A 20,024-nucleotide genomic window follows, 5' to 3' on the forward strand; every position below is an offset into this window, starting at 1 on the left:
GGCCACAGAGGGCTTGTTTGCCAGCTGGTTTGGTGTACCACATCAAAGCAAATGGAGGCTTCAACAGCGACAAATCCCCCCACTGAGCCAGTGTTCCAGCCCAACTGTTCTGAGTGAGGAAAGCCAATTCCATGTTCATGCCATGTCAGGGGTGTGTGGAATAACTAGCTGGCTCGAGTCTATCTCTCTGTAAGTCCTGAGACTAGAACCCCGGTCTTCTATTGATGTGAATGACTGCGACTGTACACGAATGATTAGCAGGTTGAGGTCATGTGTTAGGTCAACGGAACAGAGTTCACTCAATAATACACTCTCATGATCCATGGTTTCTGTTTTGCCAATTTTCTCAAGAACATTTCAAAGCTTGTCTGATCTGCTCCCTCCTCTCGTAGCTGAGACTCTTCGGAAACTGGATGTCGAAGGTCAGGATGAGGTCTCCCCTCCGAGCGGGATCCTGGAAGTGCGGCATTCCCTCTCCAGCCACCACCTTCCTGTACGCTGGGCTGGGGGGAGGAAGAACATGAGCTGTGGACTCATCGTCGTGGCCACACACTCCTCGGACTCACTGCACGATGTCATTGATCGGAATATTGATCTGTCTTCCGTCCAGCGTCTCCACCTCCACAGAGCAGCCAGTGAGGGCCTGAGGAGAAGTGATTCCATCAAGCTCTTAAAGTGCATCATTCAATCTGGGTTGGACACCTTCTCCAGAGAAATGCTGCTCTTGTAGATCAGGTCATTTCCTTCTCTGGTGAACTGAGGATGACTCTTCTCCCGTATGATGAAGATGATGTCTGCTGGGATTTTGTACGGACCCTGAAGCACCAAAAGCAGCAAATTAGATTAAAATTAATCCAATATTTTTTCTTACTTCTTACTTTTATCCACATGCAGTCCCTGAAACTCACATTCAACCACAATGACTCAATATTTAGACCTTTGTTTTAAAGTTAAACTTCTGATTCTGACGTCAGTCTCACTAATAAAATGTGTCTCACCTGATCTCCTTCTTTAGGGAAGACCACTTTGGTTCCATCCGTCCAGCCGGGTTCGATGTTTATGGTCAGGATCTTGTCTTTGATGCAGGACGTGCCACTGTCCTCATTCATCACCTGATGGAGACGGAGCCTTAATAAGGACCTTCAGTTGACATTTCCAATATGAAACATGCCTTTCTGGATATATTTATTTTCTTCTTGCGACCATGAAAAAGGTCCTCCAGACTCAAAGGTAGCTCCTTCTCTATTGGGGGGTCCTGGGTCGGCACAGGGTCCAGGATACGTCCGCAGTACTGAAGTGGCCCATCAGTTTCAAACAGTGCTGGAACAGGTAGATATATATATATATATGAGTCACAGGCCGTGTTTGCTGCGGTTGGATTCCTGTACCAGAATATGGATTGTTGCTTCCAAAGAACTGCTTGAAGGTTTTCTCCGGATTGTTGTGATAGGTGTATTTGGCTGACCAAACAACTCCTTCGCTGGTCTGCAGGGGGGCTCCGCCTTTCAAACCCTCCCCGCCAAACTTGTCATAAAGGGCCTTCTTTTGCACTGTAACGCAGTATAATTCAGCCTTTTACTTTTATTATTATTATTATTGCAACAATGCATTCGATTTTTCTCCACAATTTCAATGTTACAATGTTTTATTATTTTTGAAATCTTGGTTGAAACAAAACAAGATGAGACTAAGTAAACTCAAAATTAAAATCCCAATATAAAACCTTGGCATCTAAAGTTGGAGAGGGTCGAAACCTCGGCCTGTTCCGCACAGCTCCTCTCTCACTTACGGTCGCTCAGCACCTCGTACGCCTCACCCAACAGACAAAACCTGTCGATGCTCCCGGCGTCTTTGTTGCAGGTGGGATGAAACTTGACTGCGAGGCGACGATACCTGAAAACGTTTGACAGGAAACGCTGCAGATCGAGGAAAAAACCCATCGATTTGCAGCGTCGATCTACTCACGCATTTTTAATATCCGCGTCTGTAGCGCCTCTGTTTATTTCCAGTATCTCGTAGTAGTCGAGAAACATGTTCTTATCTTCTGTTCAACAAAAAATTGACACGAGCAACTCTGCGCAGAAGAGTCCGCCCGTCTCCATGGAAACGCTCAGACGCGAATTCTCGCGAGATTCAAGTACACGGTAGACCCGCAATAGACACTGGATATTTGTCATGATCAAATGCAATAGCATGATATAACAATGTCTTTGTCATTCAAAGCAAAATAAAATTGGTTACCAATAAAAAGTAGCATTATGAACCCGCAGGAAATATCTACTCTCATGAGTTGTATATTATACGTGCCTTTATTTATTGTTTTTGTTTATGTCACACTTTTTTTTAATCAACACTTTGTCATTAAAACTTTACAACCTACTGTTTAAGACACTGCTTAAGACACTGTGGAAGTCACCAACCTTTCTTATCTGTCATTGTCAGCTAACGATGAATCGAAAAAAACTTTACTAAAAACATATTGAATTGCTCGATATATCTTTACCAGCTGATATATTTTTACCAGCTAAAATTGACCACATGTAATGAATGCTTTTGAGTCAGTAAACCTCAGTTACATTTCTAATGTCCAAAATAAGAAATACAAGCTCACCATTCCACCATTTATGCAACACTGGGTAAACAGCAGGGGACACCCTGGACAGGCTGCCACCATCCTGATGACAGACCTGCATCATGGGACAACTCTGTGGGACAGACTTCCTCTCTAGGCGCAATATAGCGTGACAACATCTATCCACCAACAGAGGGCGGTATATCTCAGTTCTCAACTCTAAATGAATGTTACTTGACCTGCCGTCCTTGTAAGTCAATAATAGCATGTTGTTTTATCATAACAAAAGGTGTTTGTTGTTGGCACTGTTCCACTGTATATTATTATATCATGGAAACACGCATAGGAGGCGACAGTCATGCTTCAAATGCCCTGACACAGCACATTGCACATGCCATTCAAACCATGTGTTTAGCACACAACCTGCCACATCACCTTCGGCATCGTAAACAGAGAGAAACTGCAGCTTACAGAAACCGTTCTTACACCTAACTTTTATTAAGTCGGCTAATTGTGCGCAGAATCTTCTGTATTATTGACCTGCAATAATCCAGTACTGTGTTGCCTGATGCACACACTATTTACACTCTTGCTTCACACACACACACACACAAATCACGACGAGGTAAGAATGATTGACATGTTTTCAGAGCTGGATATTTTAAATCCTGAGGAGGAACTTGAGCTCCAGAACATCCATTTAGACGATGGTTCCTGGAGGGGTCTGTCGCTCTCATTGGTCCTGGAGGTTGAGCCTTTACATCAAAATGTCATTTGTGGGATCAAGATGCTCCCAAAAAGTGGCGAGAATAAGATCAAGTGAGGTAATGATAAGTACAAAATACAGAGAAGATAAGATTCTGCTCTGTACTAGAGTGGAGACTTTGATCACATTCATCTTGTCGTTTACAAAAATACTCTAAAAGAGTCCACATTTCAGTCCCTGGTTTTGGATCACACTCAGCCTCTGTGGCGAGTCTTTAAGAATGAGCGATCAGCTAGTTTCATGGTGTCCTCTGAAGGCTCTTTAGCGCCTCTTCAGGTGTCACGACAGGCTTGACTTCCTCCGGTGTTCCATGGCTCTGTCAAAACGGCGACTCCCAGTACTGCTGCGCGCGGCTCATCCCTCTTTTGAGCTGCTCATAGGTCACAAACATGACGATGTTCCAGGAGCCCAGGCGCAGGAAGGAGGGCATGAACCTGTCGGGGACACGTCAGCGTCACAAGAGTGCTGAGCTAGTGTGCACGACTCAGGCACGTTACCCTTTATAGAAGGCGGTGGGCCCTTCGTTCCTCAACATGGTGAGCGCACAGTTGACGGCACTGCTGTACTGACCCGACCCAGAATTCATGAATCTGGTTTTGACCACATCAACAGGAGAGGCCACGACGGTGGTGCAGAAGCCCGCACCGAAGGCGGCGGTGAAATGGCACGGCAGGTTGTCTGGAGGCAGAGAGGGTAGAGCAGGTCGGTGGGCGAGGCGCACGGCGCGGCAGCCGAGTCTCACCTGTCATCAGGTCATACTTCAGGATCAGCTCCTTGATGATGTCATATGTCACCAGTTCGGAGCAGTTGACGATGGCGTTGCGGGTGATGTTGGGCAGGCAGCCTGTGAGAGGGCGGTTAGAGCAAGTCTGGCTCGACCAATCATTTGTCACGCACCTTTCCAGAGGCCCCGCACGCCTTCGTCCCGAGCGATTGTCTTGTAGGCATCCAGGGTGCTGCTGTACCTCCTCCCACCGTCCGCCAGCCGGACCTGAGCTTGGAACCGCACCTTCACCACGTCGGTCGGTTGAGCAAAGGCCACCGCCATCGCCCCGGTTGTGCATCCCGCCATGAGTCGGACAACGATGCTGGCACCTGGAGAGTCGGCATGTCACTCTAGAGTCGCAGCCTGTCTCAACATTAAACTAGCTGCCTGTGACCCGGGCTTCCTGGGACACGAGTCGGACTCACTCTCGGTGCCTCGAGTGTAGAACTGCTTCATGGAGTCGTAGAGTCCGATTCTCACCGAGGCAAAGCTCATCTGCCTCTGCAGTCCTGCCACGAGGCCGCTGTACAGGCTGCGGGCTCCTTCGGTCCGAACCATGGTGGTGATGGTTCCAAACACGCCGCGGTACCTGGTGGCACCGCTGCCCGCGGCTTTCTCCGATTCACCCTGGATCTGAGCAGCAGGTGCAGCGCTGGTGACATCACAGCTCTGACAGGCGCATTTCTCACGCTCTCACCTGCAGCCGGACTTTGGCCGTGTCCAGGGGAAAGGTGACGAGGTCAGCGATGCAGGCGGCGGTACCGGCGCCGAAGAACTTGATGGCAGCTGAGGGCACCACATCTCTAGACTTCATGCCAACCATTCTGACACCTGACTCTAATAGAAGCGGAAAATACTGGTCTGAATGACCCGGGCGGTTACATCACACCCCGCAGCAATTCACCCTTTAAATGATATCATAGAACATGATACTAAATAACCTGTTACACAACTTCATTTTATCACTTTATTGCCAACATTGTGTGTGCAGTGGGTGTGTGTGTGTGTGTGTGTGTACATACTTATCTGTGTGTGCAGCTAAATCCACAAAGATGGTGTGACAAACCTGTGCGTGTGTGTGTTAGAATGGAATGTGTCCTAATTATGTTATAACAGTGGGGATAAATGTGTAAACATTAAAGAGTTAACAAACAACTGCAGAACATGTACCTTCTTTATTTCAGCATATATATAATTTAACATATAATTTAATAGTAATTTCATAGAATGTAATCATTTATTCACTGATTTATTTATTAATATATTCCATTAGGCAATGAATCTATCTATTATTATTATTTTATTCAGTTGAATTTTGCTTTATTTTCATTCACTAATTCTGGCTGTTGTGCACCATATTCTACTGTAACTTTAACTTAGAACTCAGGTCTGAATTTTGATTCTATATAAGCAAGACTGTGCAAAAAAAATAAAAGAAATAGTTTTGCAACTGTGTTACATGTTACATGTTTGGCAGTGTGTTGGTTTGGCCATATTGGTTCATACCTGTCAGACGTTTCAAGTTTTCTCAAAAAGCAAAAGGCTCCTCAGAAAAAGCTGCTTTGTTTTCAAACTCAGTTGAAATGAGTCACTGAGTGCGATGTGCATGACACTTCCTGAGAAAAAAAGACGTCACTGATTCCATAATACAAGACAAAATACTCTCCGCAAGCTAGGCAGGACGGAGACATGCATGTTCATCTGGTTATTACCTCGAAGGAAATATTAATCCGGTTTCTTCCTCTGCAGAAATTACAACCCCTGGTGAGTGAAGAGTTAGTCCTGTGTGTCCTGCTCTCATGTGGTCGAGCTCTTTCTCAAGAAGCCCAGACGCTCCAGGATATATATGCACCTTCGGCACATGACCGCAGAGTCGCACACCTGTTTTGTCAATGTCATGTTTACCAGCCGGACCCTGCAGGATATTTGAGCTCTTGTTGATGTCAAGAGCGCCGCGTCACGTCGCAGGTCCTCTCTGATCCCCAACTGAGGTTTGTCTTGTGTCTTTTTTATCCGCAAGAATACATGAAAAGACATGCATTTTGATGCATTCTACAGTCTCATGTTTCCTCGAACAAAGTGTCGGCATTGGTCAGCAGGTCCAGCCAATCACTCGGAGAGGCCGGTCTGAATTCCTGGGGAGTTTTCAGGGGGCAGTTGACAGCCTCACATGGAACTGTGCCTCATAACTTTGGTGCCCCCCAACAGCGCTGCCCAGGTCTTTAGGACTCCCCTCACCCACGCACACAGTCGCACACATTGTTGGCCACATCAGCGCCTGTTATGTAAAGCCATGGTCATAAAGAAGGCCGTCATTGTGATGTTGCTCATTAGAGGCTCACAGACAGCGAAAGGACCTCTGGGAAAGCTGCAATTGAACCGGCAACCTCTTGTTGCGTGAGCCCTGGAACACTGCTGCACTAGATGACTCACACAGTTATTTTCTCACGCAGTTTTCAGGATCACTGAGGGGGCAAAAGATGAAGAAGATAAATATTAAATGTAATCTAAGTTTTGTTAAACTAACCTTCCGTATTATAGAATATGAAAGTGAAATCAGACCATTACATTATATAATATGCTTAAAATCTGTTGTTTATTGTTTAGATTTTATGTACATTTTGAATTTTCTCAATACAAATCAGAAATATTGGAAGATGGTGAATATGTAGGAAACTACGGTAACACAATGTGATACAGAGGCATTTCTTGCAAGATATTTTAGAAAAATAATTTTGATTATTTATTTTTCAGCGACAAAAATGACTTAAAATGAGCACCACCCATCAGAGGCATACAATTTAAAGAGGGAAAAGGGAATTGAAGATGATGAAGATGTTTGTGTTTAGCATTTGGAAAGTACTGAATGATGCAGAACTTATTTATGTTACGGCCGCATAAATGCAGGTGAACGGCCACATGGGGCCCCTGAGCCACACTTTACGCACCGTTGACTTTTTTGGTTAATATACCAAAGACAAACTAGTCTGGCAGAGCTGAGATGTTAACGTTGACTTTAACTTTTATGCTCCTTGTGGGCACTTTGGTTTGGCATCTCCCCGCGGTGTGGCCATGACTTGGAGTACAGCCACTCGTCTCGTCTTGGAAAATCAAGCAGGTGGAGATGCAAGTCCCTATCGAGGGAAGTCTGACGCATCACTGGCAACGACAGACGGTGAGTCTGTAACTTCTCCCTGCAGGTCACGCTAACTCCCCAGCTATGTTGACCACTGCCGCTGGCATGTGTTGCCGTCACTGTTACACAACTGTTCCGCACGTTGAAGCACACACCGACACACACCCACTCACACACCCTGTGATAAGCCAATCTCTCGCACGGTCTCAGGTGGGTGGAGGCACATCTGTACCTAGTCTTTGATGCTCCACACATCTGTAGTGGAAGGAAGAGGCCCCTTACACAGAAACACCCACACGCCTTTCCACAATGACCCACTCCACTGCCCCGAACCCTGCAGAGCTGCGGTGTCAGACTACACCACAGAGGAGACTGAGAAACACACGGCCGAAACAGGAGGAACTTCTCACTGTGTTCCTCAAATTCTACTTAATGGTTGCAGAGCATTATAGGACTTGTGTCTTCATTATAATAGGTTTTGATGGTGACTGCATATTTAGGACATTCATAGGTGGTTCATAACAGACATTAAAAAAACAAAATATCAAAATCTAGTGCAGAAGACAAGTGTGTGTGCGTCAGCGACAGTGACCTTTGGATCTGTTTCCATGACGGCGTTAGATTTGTTTCTGCCTAGAATATATCCTGGGAGCTGAACTGCTTCAGGGTTTGAGTCAAAGGTGTTTGACCTGTTAGAGTAAGTCGCATGGTGACACAGCAGGAACTGAGAGAGTGGTGCCTCTTGTTTGGTTGAACAGTGAACATTGACTGGTGTGATTGAAGTGGCCATGTCACTCTGGTTCTTCGAAGGTTTCTGCCGTCACACTGAAGATCAATAGTTCATATTAAACTTTCAGTTATTGTTTATGAGTCCCATTGCTCTCGTTTGTGGAAAATGAAGGTGCAGAGAGTTTGTTTTCTGCATTTCTGAACCGGTTTATTTAAAACTCCAGGTCATTCACTTCTTGCATTACAGTCCAGGACCTTTAGAGGAGGGCAGCTTCCATTTGAACTCGTTCCACTCGCCTCACCAAGTCATGTCCGTCTAGTAAACAAGCCACGGTCCGCCCTGAACCAGTCCACGCTGTTCCCACCTCTCACCTATTTCACTGAAACCGAGCCGTCGGACTTCCGTCACCACCATCCCAGGCGCTTCCCATGAACTCTGAGTCGGTGCTGTGAAAAGCTAATCTCCTCCTGCTCTAAAAATAAAGTCCATCGGTCTAAAAGTGGCCGCCGCTCCACAGGAGTGTCACAAGTTGTCCAGACTGTTTGGATAAAAAGCTCAGTTAGATTTGGTTATTGCAACATGTTTGGATTTTAACATGTAAATGACTGCACGTTGTGAGCAGCTGGTAAAGATAGTGACAGGGCAGCTGGTTAAAACTGGCCCCAGAGCAAAGAATGGTGGACTGCTGAATGAGTCATAGGACAACTAGGCTCCTGATTGATGGCAGAACATTCATGGAAGCTTAAGCTGTTGCCTTTTTTGACGTTTTGGGAAAAGAATAACTGAGCCAAATGAATGGGACTTGGTTGTAAATGTCAGGCACAGGTCAGGATCCAAGCAAAACTGAAAGACACCGATTCGAAATATAGAAATGTCTCACAAAATGTCCAATTTCCAAAACAACAAAGGTGTCATTTAATTCTCCATAAATAGTCCACAAGCAATGGAGGTCACACAATAAGTCATGATGCAGACACCGGCAAATGTAGAAACCTAAAAAGGTACTGGGACAGCACACACCTCCGCCAAGCCGCTCAGAAATTTCATTTTCATATTGTTGCCCTACACGTATTTTATCTATATAATTCATGTTAAATATACGTTGGGTGCAATGTGCTCCGACAGCAGGTGGCATCAGTGTTGAGGACCACCATCAACATGTCAACAAAGTTTAGATCGCTTGTTCTTGGTTTCAAAACAGAGTTTGTGAGAAAGTAATTGAACATTTGTTCCAAAATCTCCCTGCAAATTGGAGTTATTCTGCACGCAAACAAATAGTCAAGCTAACGGCATCAAAAAAAAAAAAAGAAGGCAATAGATATCCTGCAGAAGACGGTCCTGGGCATGAGAGCAGAGAGCAGTTACGTCTCCATTAAGAGAGGATCATTTCACCAGTGAGTAGATTTGCAACAGAAAGATGAGTCAGTAGGAAGCTAAAAAAACAAAACAAAACAGATATTAAAGTTGCATTTCAGAACCTGGAGTAAAAAAAACAAACTTAAAACTTAACTTAATGCAAGGCAAACTGTTTTTCCAGACACCAATATGAACAATTTTAATATTTCACCCTGAACATATTTGGATGTTGGATATACCCATTGCACGGCGTTGCACAAAAATGTGTTGGACTTTTCCCAAAATAGATCATGCAGCTGATCCTTGATCCTTGCTTCGAAAACTACACGGTTTGATCATAACTCACGATACCGTCGGTTCTATTATGTTGTTGTACTGGTGCAGCGCGCCAGCAGAGGGCGCCAGCACATGCCACCGTCAATATCGAACAGCGAGAAGAAGAGCTGGAGCCAAAATAATCACAGCAGCGTTAGCCGCTAGCTTGTCTGACAGGCGGCAGCGCAAACGGACCCAATGTTCGACCAGTGACGGAGCTAGTGGCATTAAGAACAGCGTATTCTGCCATTTTCTTTTTTTTAATCGGCCAGATAATCCGCCGGTGACAGCATGGAGAGGAAGTTGCACCTGAACCTGCTAGCTTCCAGACCTCCCATGGCAGGTGGATTCCCGCAGTCCGGGTCCAAAATGAAGATGGGGTGAGCTCTAACCTCCATGGAAAATTTGTTGATAATGTGTCACGCAACGCTTTGGATGTGCAGACGTAAACACATCTCTTATACATTTCGTGTTGTTCTGTCCCTCGTCGTCACAGGTTAATCTGTGAACATCACCTACAAACGTCAGTCTTGACTCAGACTCCAGCATGAGTCATGTTTAAGTTCGATTCATGTCACGCGAATCGACCTCGACGTCGCGTTGGCATTTCAGAGGTTGCTGCGCTTCGTTCTATCGTTAATAATACGCGAAGAACCTCGACATGGTTTGTGGTTATCACTGAAAATAGTTGTCTTATTGGTGATTGATCGTGGATGTCACTGGTGTCTTGGTGGCTTCCTGAAGTTGGATCCCAGCCAGCTTTGATTGTGTGATCAATTTCTGCCAGGTTTCTTCACCTTCCAGGTTCAGTTATTTGCACTTTTTACTAGCACTTTTCAGTGTTGCACGGTACATCAGGCGTCTCTCAAGTAATTCTTTCTTCAGTTCAGTTGCATCCTAAAGACTCACCTTTGCTGCCATTGCTAAAGACCTGACCTAGTGAGAAGTCACATGAGTCCACTATCTACAAGTGCTGTGCATGTGGGAAGCCTGTTATAAACATTGTGTTAACCTGAATGACTGTTACATGTATTTTTTTTCCCTTCAGACCTGGACGGAAAAGAGACTTCAGCCCGCTGACCTGGAGTCAGTACTTTGAAACCATGGAAGATGTTGAGGTGGAAAATGGAAATGGGAAGGATATATCCTTCGATACTTCGCTGGAGAGTTGCCTTCTGCAAACAGGCCTTGTTCGTTTTCATCTCAGTTTTCAATGCACCAGAGTTGCCTTGAACTTAGTTTAACACAACAATGGTGCAGCACTAAAAGTTACAGTATGACTTCAGCAGTAAATTTGTGCTGAACATGCTCCAAACATTGCTAATAAAAGTTGGCTTCTTCAGGTGATGAAACCATGCAAAAAGAAACATTTTTGTATGGTTTCTTAAACATTGTAAAATTTTCTTGACAGCCTTGAACACTTTCAGAATTTATTGCAGCGGTTCCCACGGCCCGGTTCTCCTGCTTCTGCATGGAGGTGGCCACTCTGCTCTCTCCTGGGCTGTGTTCACGGTGTGTTACTTGGATCTGCTTAGATCGATCTCATGTAATTTAAGGCATTTTAAAACATTTTTTTTTAAACTGCAGGCGGTCATATACAGCCGGATCAACTGCAGGGTTGTAGCCATGGACCTCCGAGGGCATGGTGAGATGTGGTGTGGTTCATATTCAAGGCTGCGGCCGTTGGTACACTTTGCTTTGTTCTCTCCAGGTGACACCAAAGTGAAGAACCAAGAGGATCTTTCTGCAGACACGATGGCAAAGTGAGTACGTGCTGCAGCAGCACCTCTGTTCAGGAAAGAAGGAAAACCAGAAGTTGTACTTGATGTCTGAATCACAAAGCATCTGTCAGACTGGCTGCAGCAACAGCTCAGAGGCTGTTTTGATCCGTTGCATCTCCTCTATTTCATTATTTTCTCCTTGTTTTTGGTGCATCTGACCAGCAGACGACATTACTAGTAATTTAATTTGATTTAAATGGTAATATAATTTATTCATTTGATTTAAACCACACTGTTTTTGTTAGAAAATTAAGGTTACTGGGTGGAACAAAAGCATGAATCCTTGGGCCTCCTATATGATGGAGAAGTTCTGTTTTGATAATATTCTGTATGTTTTCAGCGGAGACATGAGCAGGAGAGTGTTTAACCGCCGTTTTCTTATGTTGCAACTAAAGGGATATAGGTAAAGTGGTAGAGGCGCTCTATGGAGAGAACCCTCCTCCCATCATGATGATCGGGCACAGCATGGGTGGCGCCATCGCAGTCCACACTGCTGTCGCCAGTCACGTCCCGTCGCTGCTCGGCCTCTGCGTTATCGACGTCGTGGAAGGTGTGTGGTCTGTTGATACTTCCCCATGAATGTCTTCGGTCCAAGATGTGTTTTGGTACTTCACTTATCGACTTGAGTTAACTTGGTTTTCTTGTGTGTCACCGGACTTGTTGTCCTGAACTCGTCTACTCCACTCAGGCACGGCCATGGATGCCCTGAACAGCATGCAGAACTTCCTCCGAAGTCGACCAAAGACTTTTAAATCCTTGGAGAACGCCATCGAGTGGAGGTAGATCGGCGTCTCGGAGCTGGTGTTGCTTACTCCTTTGCCATTATTACAACATATTTCAGTCCTTTAATTTAACTTAACCTCTTTATTCCTTTCAGTGTGAAGAGTGGCCAGATCCGAAACATCGAGTCCGCCAGAGTGTCCATGGGAGGTCAAGTGAAAAAGTAAGTTGGTCTCCTGAATAATGAAGATCTCTTTTTCATCAATGTGAGGGAGCTTTTGGTGAAAATTGTTGATGTTCTCCACTAAACTAAGTCTTGTGCTCAATATGGTATGAGAAGCTCACTGTGAGTGGGACACACACAAAGGCGCACATGAAAATTGAATCAGTTTCTTCTGTGGTAGATGCGAGGAGCCGTCCTGCGGAGACTCGAGCAGCATTGGCGAGGGCATCATAGAGGAGGACGAGGACGAAGAAGCAGAAGAAGAAACCAATAAGAAGCGGATGAAAGAGGATGAGCAGGAGGTGTCTGTCCTGCAGCGTCTGAACGCTTCTGTGAAAGCTTCGAGCTATCGTCTTGTTCTGATCTCGCAGAAGAAGAAGGAGAGCATCTTCACGTGGAGAGTGGAGTTGGCCAAGACGGAGAAGTACTGGGAGGGCTGGTTCCGAGGCTTGTCTGCGCTCTTCCTCACCTGCCCGGTGCCTAAGCTGCTGCTGCTCGCTGGTCAGATCTCACAGACGTAGACGGGTTTGTAAGTGATGATCCGTTCTGACCTGGAGTTCTCTGCAGGAGTGGACCGGCTGGATAAAGATCTAACCATAGGACAGATGCAAGGTCTGCACTGACCCCTGAAATGTGTGCGAAATATGGCGAGAACTGATTGATTTTGGTTTGTCTGCAGGGAAGTTTCAGATGCAAGTTCTCCCACAGTGCGGCCATGCTGTCCACGAGGATGCGCCGGAGAAAGTAGGGTCTTCCCAATCGCACCTTCCTCTTCATGATCTCTTTCATCTTCAAGCTCTTTGGTCCTCCCTAACCTCGTCTCCAAACCTCTCAGCATGTCCCTCAGATATCCTCTGCCCGCCTACACTCTCCTCTTCACCTCTCTTTCATTCACACCTCTATTCTCGCTTGCTTTTTCTGATCCTTGCTCCTCATCTCTCCAGCTTTTCCTCCACCTCCTCAGGTCATCATATCATCAGCAAACATCATCGTCCCTCCCTGAACTAATTCAACGCAGGAACAGCTGATGCCACTCTCACCTTGAATCTTTCTGTTTTCATGCTGAGGATTATTTGTCTCTGGTTTGTCTTCAGGTGGCCGATGCTCTAGCGACATTTATGGTCAGACACAAATTCACCGAGTTTAAGGACGGATTTCTGTGGTAAGAGAATTCATGAATCTCATATTCAGAAGTGAGTCTCGCACCAGATGTTGAAAAGTCAGCAGCTACACGTCACGCTCCTGAATCCTGCTACAGGGTCGTCTGTAAACATAGCTGCCCAGGCTGCTCAGACCGTGGCTGTATAGGCCCTTGACTGGGATCATCAAGCTGTAGCTCATGCGTGTTGAACCCAAGGCCCCACTCTGTTCACTGTTAAAGCCACCGAAAATTGGGTCAACTCCAATGAATGTTTATATTGTGACCCGGGCTACGACTAGTCGGCTGTGACTGACTGTTAATCTAGTCGCAGAGGGGCTCCTGAGTCCATCGTGGGTCCAGGACAACTGCGACCCGTCAAAGATTAAAGTGAGCGGCAACATTTGGCAAACTTCAGTGTTTTGAAGGACAAGAAATGCCATTGAAATCAGCTATGCTCCTTGAAGAAAGCTGGTTTAAATGGGCAACAAAAGCTGAAGCATGGTTCACTTCTCTGTCAGTTCTGGCTTGAAATCCTCCCAACCTTCTTTTGAAGGTTCTTCAATGTCACTTGACTTGACTCTTTACAGGGGTCCACCTCAAAAGTGAGCCGACCACTTCACTGTCAGTGAAAACCTGTTTCTGTCTTGCAGCTAACTCCTGTGTGAAAGCTCCGTCATCCGAGGAGAACTACAAATCGTGACTGTGCTCTTTGTTTTCATCCGCCGTCTGCTTTTGCCTTATTTTATTTAAACACTTGGACTTCATTTATTATTATTATTTTTTTTTTTATCACCAGTAAGCTTTAGGTGTCTTAACGGTTTCTTTCTTCGTTGAAGATGTTTGCGATGATTGGACTGAGAAGATTAAAGTTGAGAAACCCACTGAAGAGTGAGCGTGTTTTTTTTCTGCCGCGGTCGGTGAGTTGCTTTCGTTGTTGTTGACACTTTTAATTGTGCCTCTGTGGATTAGCAGCCTGATGACATGGACTCTGAATTATTAATGGAGTCTCACTTTTGTTTGTGTAAACAAGTACAGTCTCTGGGCTCTGAGCTCTTCGGTTGCATCACTGTGATTTCATTCTCCTGAGCGCAGTTGTTATTCCTACTTTATTAAAAGACAGTCGGCCTCGAGGGTTGCTGCATCCCAATCTACGTACCAAAGAATTCCCTTTGACCTTTGACCTTGAGGTCTCAGTACGGATGAGGATCAGCACCTCTCTGTACCTCAGTCCTGAGGCAGTAACGAGTGACTCAGAGTAGAGCTTGATAAAAGATGGAGAGGCCAGGACTAATGGTCTGTAAGTGCCAGAGTTTTCTCTAGCAGGTGGAGGTCACGGGGCAGACCCAGAATCCCTTTTGAAGCTGTGGACACTGGAGCCTGTTTCCTTATGCACTCCGGTTTCCTCCCACAAGCCTCAAACAAACAGACTCACTGGCGGCCTACACATGCCGCTGGTGGACTGGTGACCTGTCCAGAGTGTCCCCTGCCGCCACTCCATCACGGGGATACGCTGAAGATTTTCAAACACTTCCCCCACACCAGTCCAGTGGGATTTAATGGGATTTTTGAGCCGTGGAAAATTCGAAGTTCTGTGGGCGGCTCGACGGGAAAGAAGTTTGACACTGCCTCAAGTAAAAAAAGGAGGAATTTAGATTTAAATTCTTCTTATATCTTTTTTTATTGGTTTGTAATGCTGGGGGTAAAGTTTCAGTGAAATACTGTGTTGTTGTAAATAAAATAATCTTTAAAAAGTATGCACATATTTTAAAATACATTTCATCATGACAACAAACAGAGAACATACAATTCTTCTGGGCTCTGTTCCTGCGTCATGTAAAGATCGTTTCATCCGTTTTTTTTTCGTTTTCATGGTTTATGCTGTGACCTTTTAACCTTCTTCTAACCTCTTCCATGTAGAAATGCTCCTAAAATATGTTAGGTTTTAGATCCAAATTGTATTTTAGAATTCTATTTTATTTATTATGTCCATAGCAAATCATCCTCACCTGTCGTGCATGACTCACCGTTGATGAAGGGTGTCCTCACCCCTCACACACGCACAACACGTGGCCCCCAGTGTGGCCTGCGTGCTGCGAGCTGACTGGTTAACTCGGCTGATGATGCCATGTTGCAGATGATTTAATATCGAGGACGAACCAGCACCTCGGCATCTCTCCACAGGCCAAATGAAGCTCACGAGCCACATGTAAGTTTAGAGTTAGTTGCTTTTCAGCTTTTGTTTTCATTTATTTGACTATCATTCTTCTTTGGTTTTACCTCAATACTATTATTATTATTGAATGAGAATTCAAAAATTAACTGTGTATTTCTTCTCTATTTTAGATGCCAAATTTCATGATCTATTTAGTCATGTTAATGTTTTCCCCTCATCTTTTTTGACTGACTTTTTGCTTATACCTTAACACTCTTTTCTCACATTATATTATATACCATTTTATATGGAAGGATTAAGTTGGGTATTTCTCTGTTTTTTTTAGGTTGTTATTGCTATTTTTATTGGGTATTTCAGTAAAAATCTTACAGCTGCTGACAGAAGCTTTTGATTATTATTGAAGAATCAAACAATGTTTTTTATTATTTATCAATTGCCATTTTGTAAATTGTATTTATTTTAGGGGATGTATTTACACATCAACTTACTGCAGTTTCTTATTGTTTATGTATTTGCAAATATGATCAGTGTATTTTTCACTGTTGGTCTCTTTCGTCTGTCATAGTCAATGAAATTGATATTATTTAAAGTCTTAATGTCTTCAGAAAGGTCTTACATATTTCAATTATTCATTTATACGTAAATTTAGGTGACTTCTTTTTTCTTTTGAATATTATTCAATTATTCAAAGTGGCCTTTAAGTCAACAACAAAAGTCGTTTGTAACCAGTATTTATTTATTTCACAGTGTATTTAGCTTCTCCGGCAGCGTTTTGACGGCCCCCCCCAGTCTGTGTGTGTCTGCTCCCTCTCATGCTTGTGCCGCCCCACAGAGGCCTCCAGCAGCTGCCAGGATGCTGAACAACGCGAGCGGAGCCACGCAGGCGCAGCCCTCCCTCACGCAGGTGCGAGTCGTCCTCTCCATGCTGCCGTGCGCCTTCTTCCTCTACATCAATGGCGCCATGCTGCTGGCCCTGCTGAGGAAGCCCGTCCTCCTGGAGTCGTCCCGCTACGTCCTGTTCGGCCACCTGCTCTTCACCGACTCCCTCCAGCTGCTGTCAGCCATGCAGCTGTACATCCTGGCCGCGTCCAGGGTGAGGCTCATCAGCTACGGCTGCATCCTGGTCAACATCCTCATCGCCTACTTCATCGTCAAGCTGCCGCCCCTCAACCTGGCCGTCATGTCCCTGGAGAGGTACGTGGCCATCTGCCTTCCCCTGCAGCACGCCCAGATCACCACCCGCCGCCGGACGGGTCTGGCCATCGCCGCCATGTGGTCGCTGGCGTCCCTGGACTCCGCCACTCACCTCTTCTTCTTCATCAGGATGGAGAGCTCCACATTCACGCTGTCCAACTTCTGCACCAGGAGGGCCATCTTCCGCCTGCAGGCCTACACCACCATCAGCATGGTCTTTAACTTCTCTATCTTCATCTCAGTCAGCCTCATCATCATCCTGACCTACGTGGCCATCATGTCTTCCTCGGCGAACGTGCGCAACACCAGGAAGGCCAGGCGCACGGTGCTGCTGCACTTCCTGCAGCTGTGGATGTGCCTCACCTCCATCCTCTTCCCCCTGATGCCCGTAGACCCGCAGTGGAACCTGACTCCCATCACCATGGGCCTCATCCAGTATGGGCTCTTTTTGGTCCTGATCATCTTCCCCAAGTGCCTCAGCCCGCTGATCTATGGCCTGAGGGACAAGGCCTTCAGACAGATCTTCAAATATTACTTCACCTTCGGCTTGAGAGGAGACACCAGGCCCTAGAACGGCTCACTGTCGCTGTCCTTCACTTCCTGTTATAAACTATTCTGACCCTTCTAACCCTATGTTTCTCTGAGGAGGTACCTTACGCAGCATATTTCTGGGGTCCACTTCCAAAACTCCTCACCGTCTTCATGGTTCTACTGTGCACTGTCCTCCACCTAGTGGGTCCAAACTTGAGGCCTCCGTCTCCATCCTGAACCCAGAGGTGCTGTCTTGCTGTGGTTCTTCTGTCTCCATGGTGACGGGATCCACCAGTTAATACACGAGTCTCATTTTTGTGGATTAAAAGTAAACGTTTTTAAAAACCTCGTCAGATGAGTCATCTCATAATAAATGTAAAACATCGTGATGTAAGACTTTCTCACCTTTTAGTAAAGAAGTGGCAAGAAAACTGGAGAATTTAGCGTCACATGAGGATCAGACCCTTGTTTGAATTATAATAAATACATTAGAATAAATATCTCAGACCAAATACAACGTTTTTACACGTTTAATTTTAATTTTAAATCCTCTCTGAACTTAGTGGAAGAAGTGCTGACTGGCACTTGATGTAAGTTCTCACTGCAGCCAGCAGGTGTCACCTTTTCCTTTCATATTTTCAGTGCTGAGCAGAAGCCATCCCCACTACCGCTCACGGTACCAGAAAACACCCCAGTATCTCTTCCTTATTGATGCCCCCGCCTCCTCCCGTCCTCTCACGCTCTGACAATGAGTAAATGAGACCCGAGAAAGTCCTCTTTATGAGGATAAACAAGCCCCCCAGGACTGAGTGGTCGGATGAAGAGCCCCAGGTGGACTACTTTAACCGATTTTTAATGTCCCTCAACACTTGAAGCCTCTCAAGAACATTCCTGGCCTTCAGGAAAGAGCACTTGAAGAGCATTCCGGAGAGGGAAAGGACCTGGAGACTGGGAGGAGATGCAGTGTGAGAAGGCTTCACCCAACCCTTCACATCTTATTGACAGCTTTTGACCAGACTTTACTCCAGTTCTGCGCTTAAATCTGACCAACGATCATGCTTTAGATGCAGATGGTTCCATGGTGCAAGAACCATGTACCTACCCACAAATAGTAGCTGCTCAATTCCACACACATTTGCGTTTTTTGGCACAATATCATTGCACTAGATCAACGGACCTGCTACGATAAAAGCCCTCCATGCTCTGGTCAACCCTGCACAAAGTGGACAGAGCCTTCAACTCAGGACAAGGCTTTGGTTCTGTTGGGACCCAGACAGGGTTCTTAGGTGTCACGGCGTTGATACTGAGGGCTCACAATGATCAGCCAGAATGTTTCGACAACTTCACAAAACTGAAGTGGAACAACGCCCACGTCCCTTCAGCGCAGGCAGGAGGATGTTTAATCAGTTCCACACGCACCAATTAAACATCTAAGAAAAGGAGAAGACCTTAAATTATTCACAGGGAAACGCGACTGATCGTCTCCGCAGGACAAGGTCTCAGCTGAGACGTGACGAGAGGTAAACAGAAGACCGAGATGAAACAATGGGGAGAGAGCCTATTTGTCTCCTGCTGGCATCGGTGAAGAACCCAGTCCCCCGTGGCGCCGCAGAAGACTCGAATTAAAGCACTGACCTGGTTAGGTTTCTGTCAGCGAGAGCGGAGCTGCTTCCCACCCAGAACCTCACGCTGCTCCTGCGGTGAGTTGGCAAAGATGAGCCTGCTGATTGAGCCAGCTACAAACAACATCCTGGGATGGAAACAGGACTCGGGATGAGCAGCAGGGAGAGACGGAGCCTTATGTAACGCTGGAACACACACTTTCATCCATGGGTTGCAGACCCTGACAAGTCACACAGGTGGAGCCGAAGCAGAGACGATCCAGAACCTTCAGCTGTTCGTGACCAGGAAGTCATGGAGCCAGCAGATCAGGACCACTTGCCTCCACATTCCTCTCCACCAACTATCTGGCCTCCCTAACTTCCAATCCAAGCTTGTCCTCTTCAGTCTGTCCCACTAACCACCGCAGTGTCTTCGTCTCTGACTCTCTGCCTGCACTCTCTTCTTCGCCTCCCTCATTCTTTTAAGCCAAACACTTGATCTTTTCACTGCCTGAATCTTCACTCCTCCTCAAGCGCTCATGTCCACACACATGAGAGTGAAGAGGAGAGTGCAGGCAGGGTGGAGAAGACTGATGGTGTTAATGGAGATGAAGTTCGGAGACGCAGTTAGGGAGGATCGGATGTTCTTGTTGGACCAAGAATGTTGGAGATGAAGATGAGGAAAACAGGGACCCCTCCATCATGAACTGCACTATTGTCTTCCTTCATGTCCAAGGAAGACAATGAGGGAACATCTGATGAGCATAGAAGATGATAAATAACTTAACAAGTGAGATTAAAGTTTGATTGTATCCTTGACGGACACTTGGTTTGCATTGTTTTACATTTCCATCACTATTCTGCGTTGAGTTACATTTGTTAGTTAAAAAATGGAGTTTTTACACTTAAAAATTAATGTACCAGATAAGTATAATAATCGCACTTCATTTTTAATTCTAAAGATTCGCGCCAATGCCAAAGATAAGGACGTTTTTCTGAGATAAAACGGTAAATGTGGG

General features: G+C 45.7%; 4 protein-coding genes across 5 annotated transcripts; 2 read left to right on the plus strand and 2 right to left on the minus strand.

Moving 5' to 3' along the window:
- Positions 1-327: 327 nt before the first annotated feature.
- LOC128748249 (dnaJ homolog subfamily B member 13-like) lies at positions 328-2,095 on the minus strand. The gene is made up of 8 exons (XM_053846833.1): positions 1,966-2,095; positions 1,790-1,893; positions 1,389-1,550; positions 1,172-1,320; positions 999-1,112; positions 703-816; positions 567-643; positions 328-503 (listed from the first exon to the last, which is right to left on the minus strand). Exons 1-8 carry the CDS (start codon positions 2,031-2,033, stop codon positions 347-349), a joined length of 945 nt encoding a protein of 314 aa, XP_053702808.1. The 5' UTR covers positions 2,034-2,095; the 3' UTR covers positions 328-346.
- Positions 2,096-2,572: 477 nt separating this feature from the next.
- Positions 2,573-5,934, minus strand: LOC128748383 (mitochondrial uncoupling protein 2-like). The gene is made up of 8 exons (XM_053847089.1): positions 5,817-5,934; positions 5,611-5,720; positions 4,802-4,941; positions 4,530-4,737; positions 4,236-4,433; positions 4,081-4,182; positions 3,836-4,016; positions 2,573-3,772 (listed from the first exon to the last, which is right to left on the minus strand). The coding sequence occupies exons 3-8, from the start codon at positions 4,925-4,927 to the stop codon at positions 3,658-3,660; spliced, it is 930 nt and encodes a 309-aa protein (XP_053703064.1). The 5' UTR covers positions 4,928-4,941; positions 5,611-5,720; positions 5,817-5,934; the 3' UTR covers positions 2,573-3,657.
- Positions 5,935-9,756: 3,822 nt separating this feature from the next.
- On the plus strand, positions 9,757-14,387 carry ppme1 (protein phosphatase methylesterase 1). Of its 2 annotated transcripts, XM_053847095.1 has the most exons (14): positions 9,757-10,021; positions 10,690-10,783; positions 11,061-11,153; positions 11,229-11,286; positions 11,353-11,404; positions 11,818-11,972; positions 12,111-12,201; positions 12,300-12,365; positions 12,547-12,667; positions 12,737-12,866; positions 12,933-12,977; positions 13,045-13,109; positions 13,460-13,527; positions 14,157-14,387. In XM_053847095.1, exons 1-14 carry the CDS (start codon positions 9,933-9,935, stop codon positions 14,158-14,160), a joined length of 1,131 nt encoding a protein of 376 aa, XP_053703070.1. In that variant the 5' UTR covers positions 9,757-9,932; the 3' UTR covers positions 14,161-14,387. The 2 variants fall into 2 exon arrangements, with proteins under 2 accessions (XP_053703070.1, XP_053703069.1); XM_053847094.1 differs by having other exon boundaries at positions 12,547-12,866.
- Positions 14,388-16,532: 2,145 nt separating this feature from the next.
- On the plus strand, positions 16,533-17,703 carry LOC128748104 (odorant receptor 131-2-like). Its single transcript, XM_053846500.1, has one exon. It carries the CDS (start codon positions 16,533-16,535, stop codon positions 17,442-17,444), a length of 912 nt encoding a protein of 303 aa, XP_053702475.1. The 3' UTR covers positions 17,445-17,703.
- Positions 17,704-20,024: the final 2,321 nt, after the last annotated feature.

This window comes from Synchiropus splendidus, chromosome 17 (genome assembly GCF_027744825.2).
Source record: "Synchiropus splendidus isolate RoL2022-P1 chromosome 17, RoL_Sspl_1.0, whole genome shotgun sequence".
NCBI lineage: Eukaryota > Metazoa > Chordata > Actinopteri > Syngnathiformes > Callionymidae > Synchiropus > Synchiropus splendidus.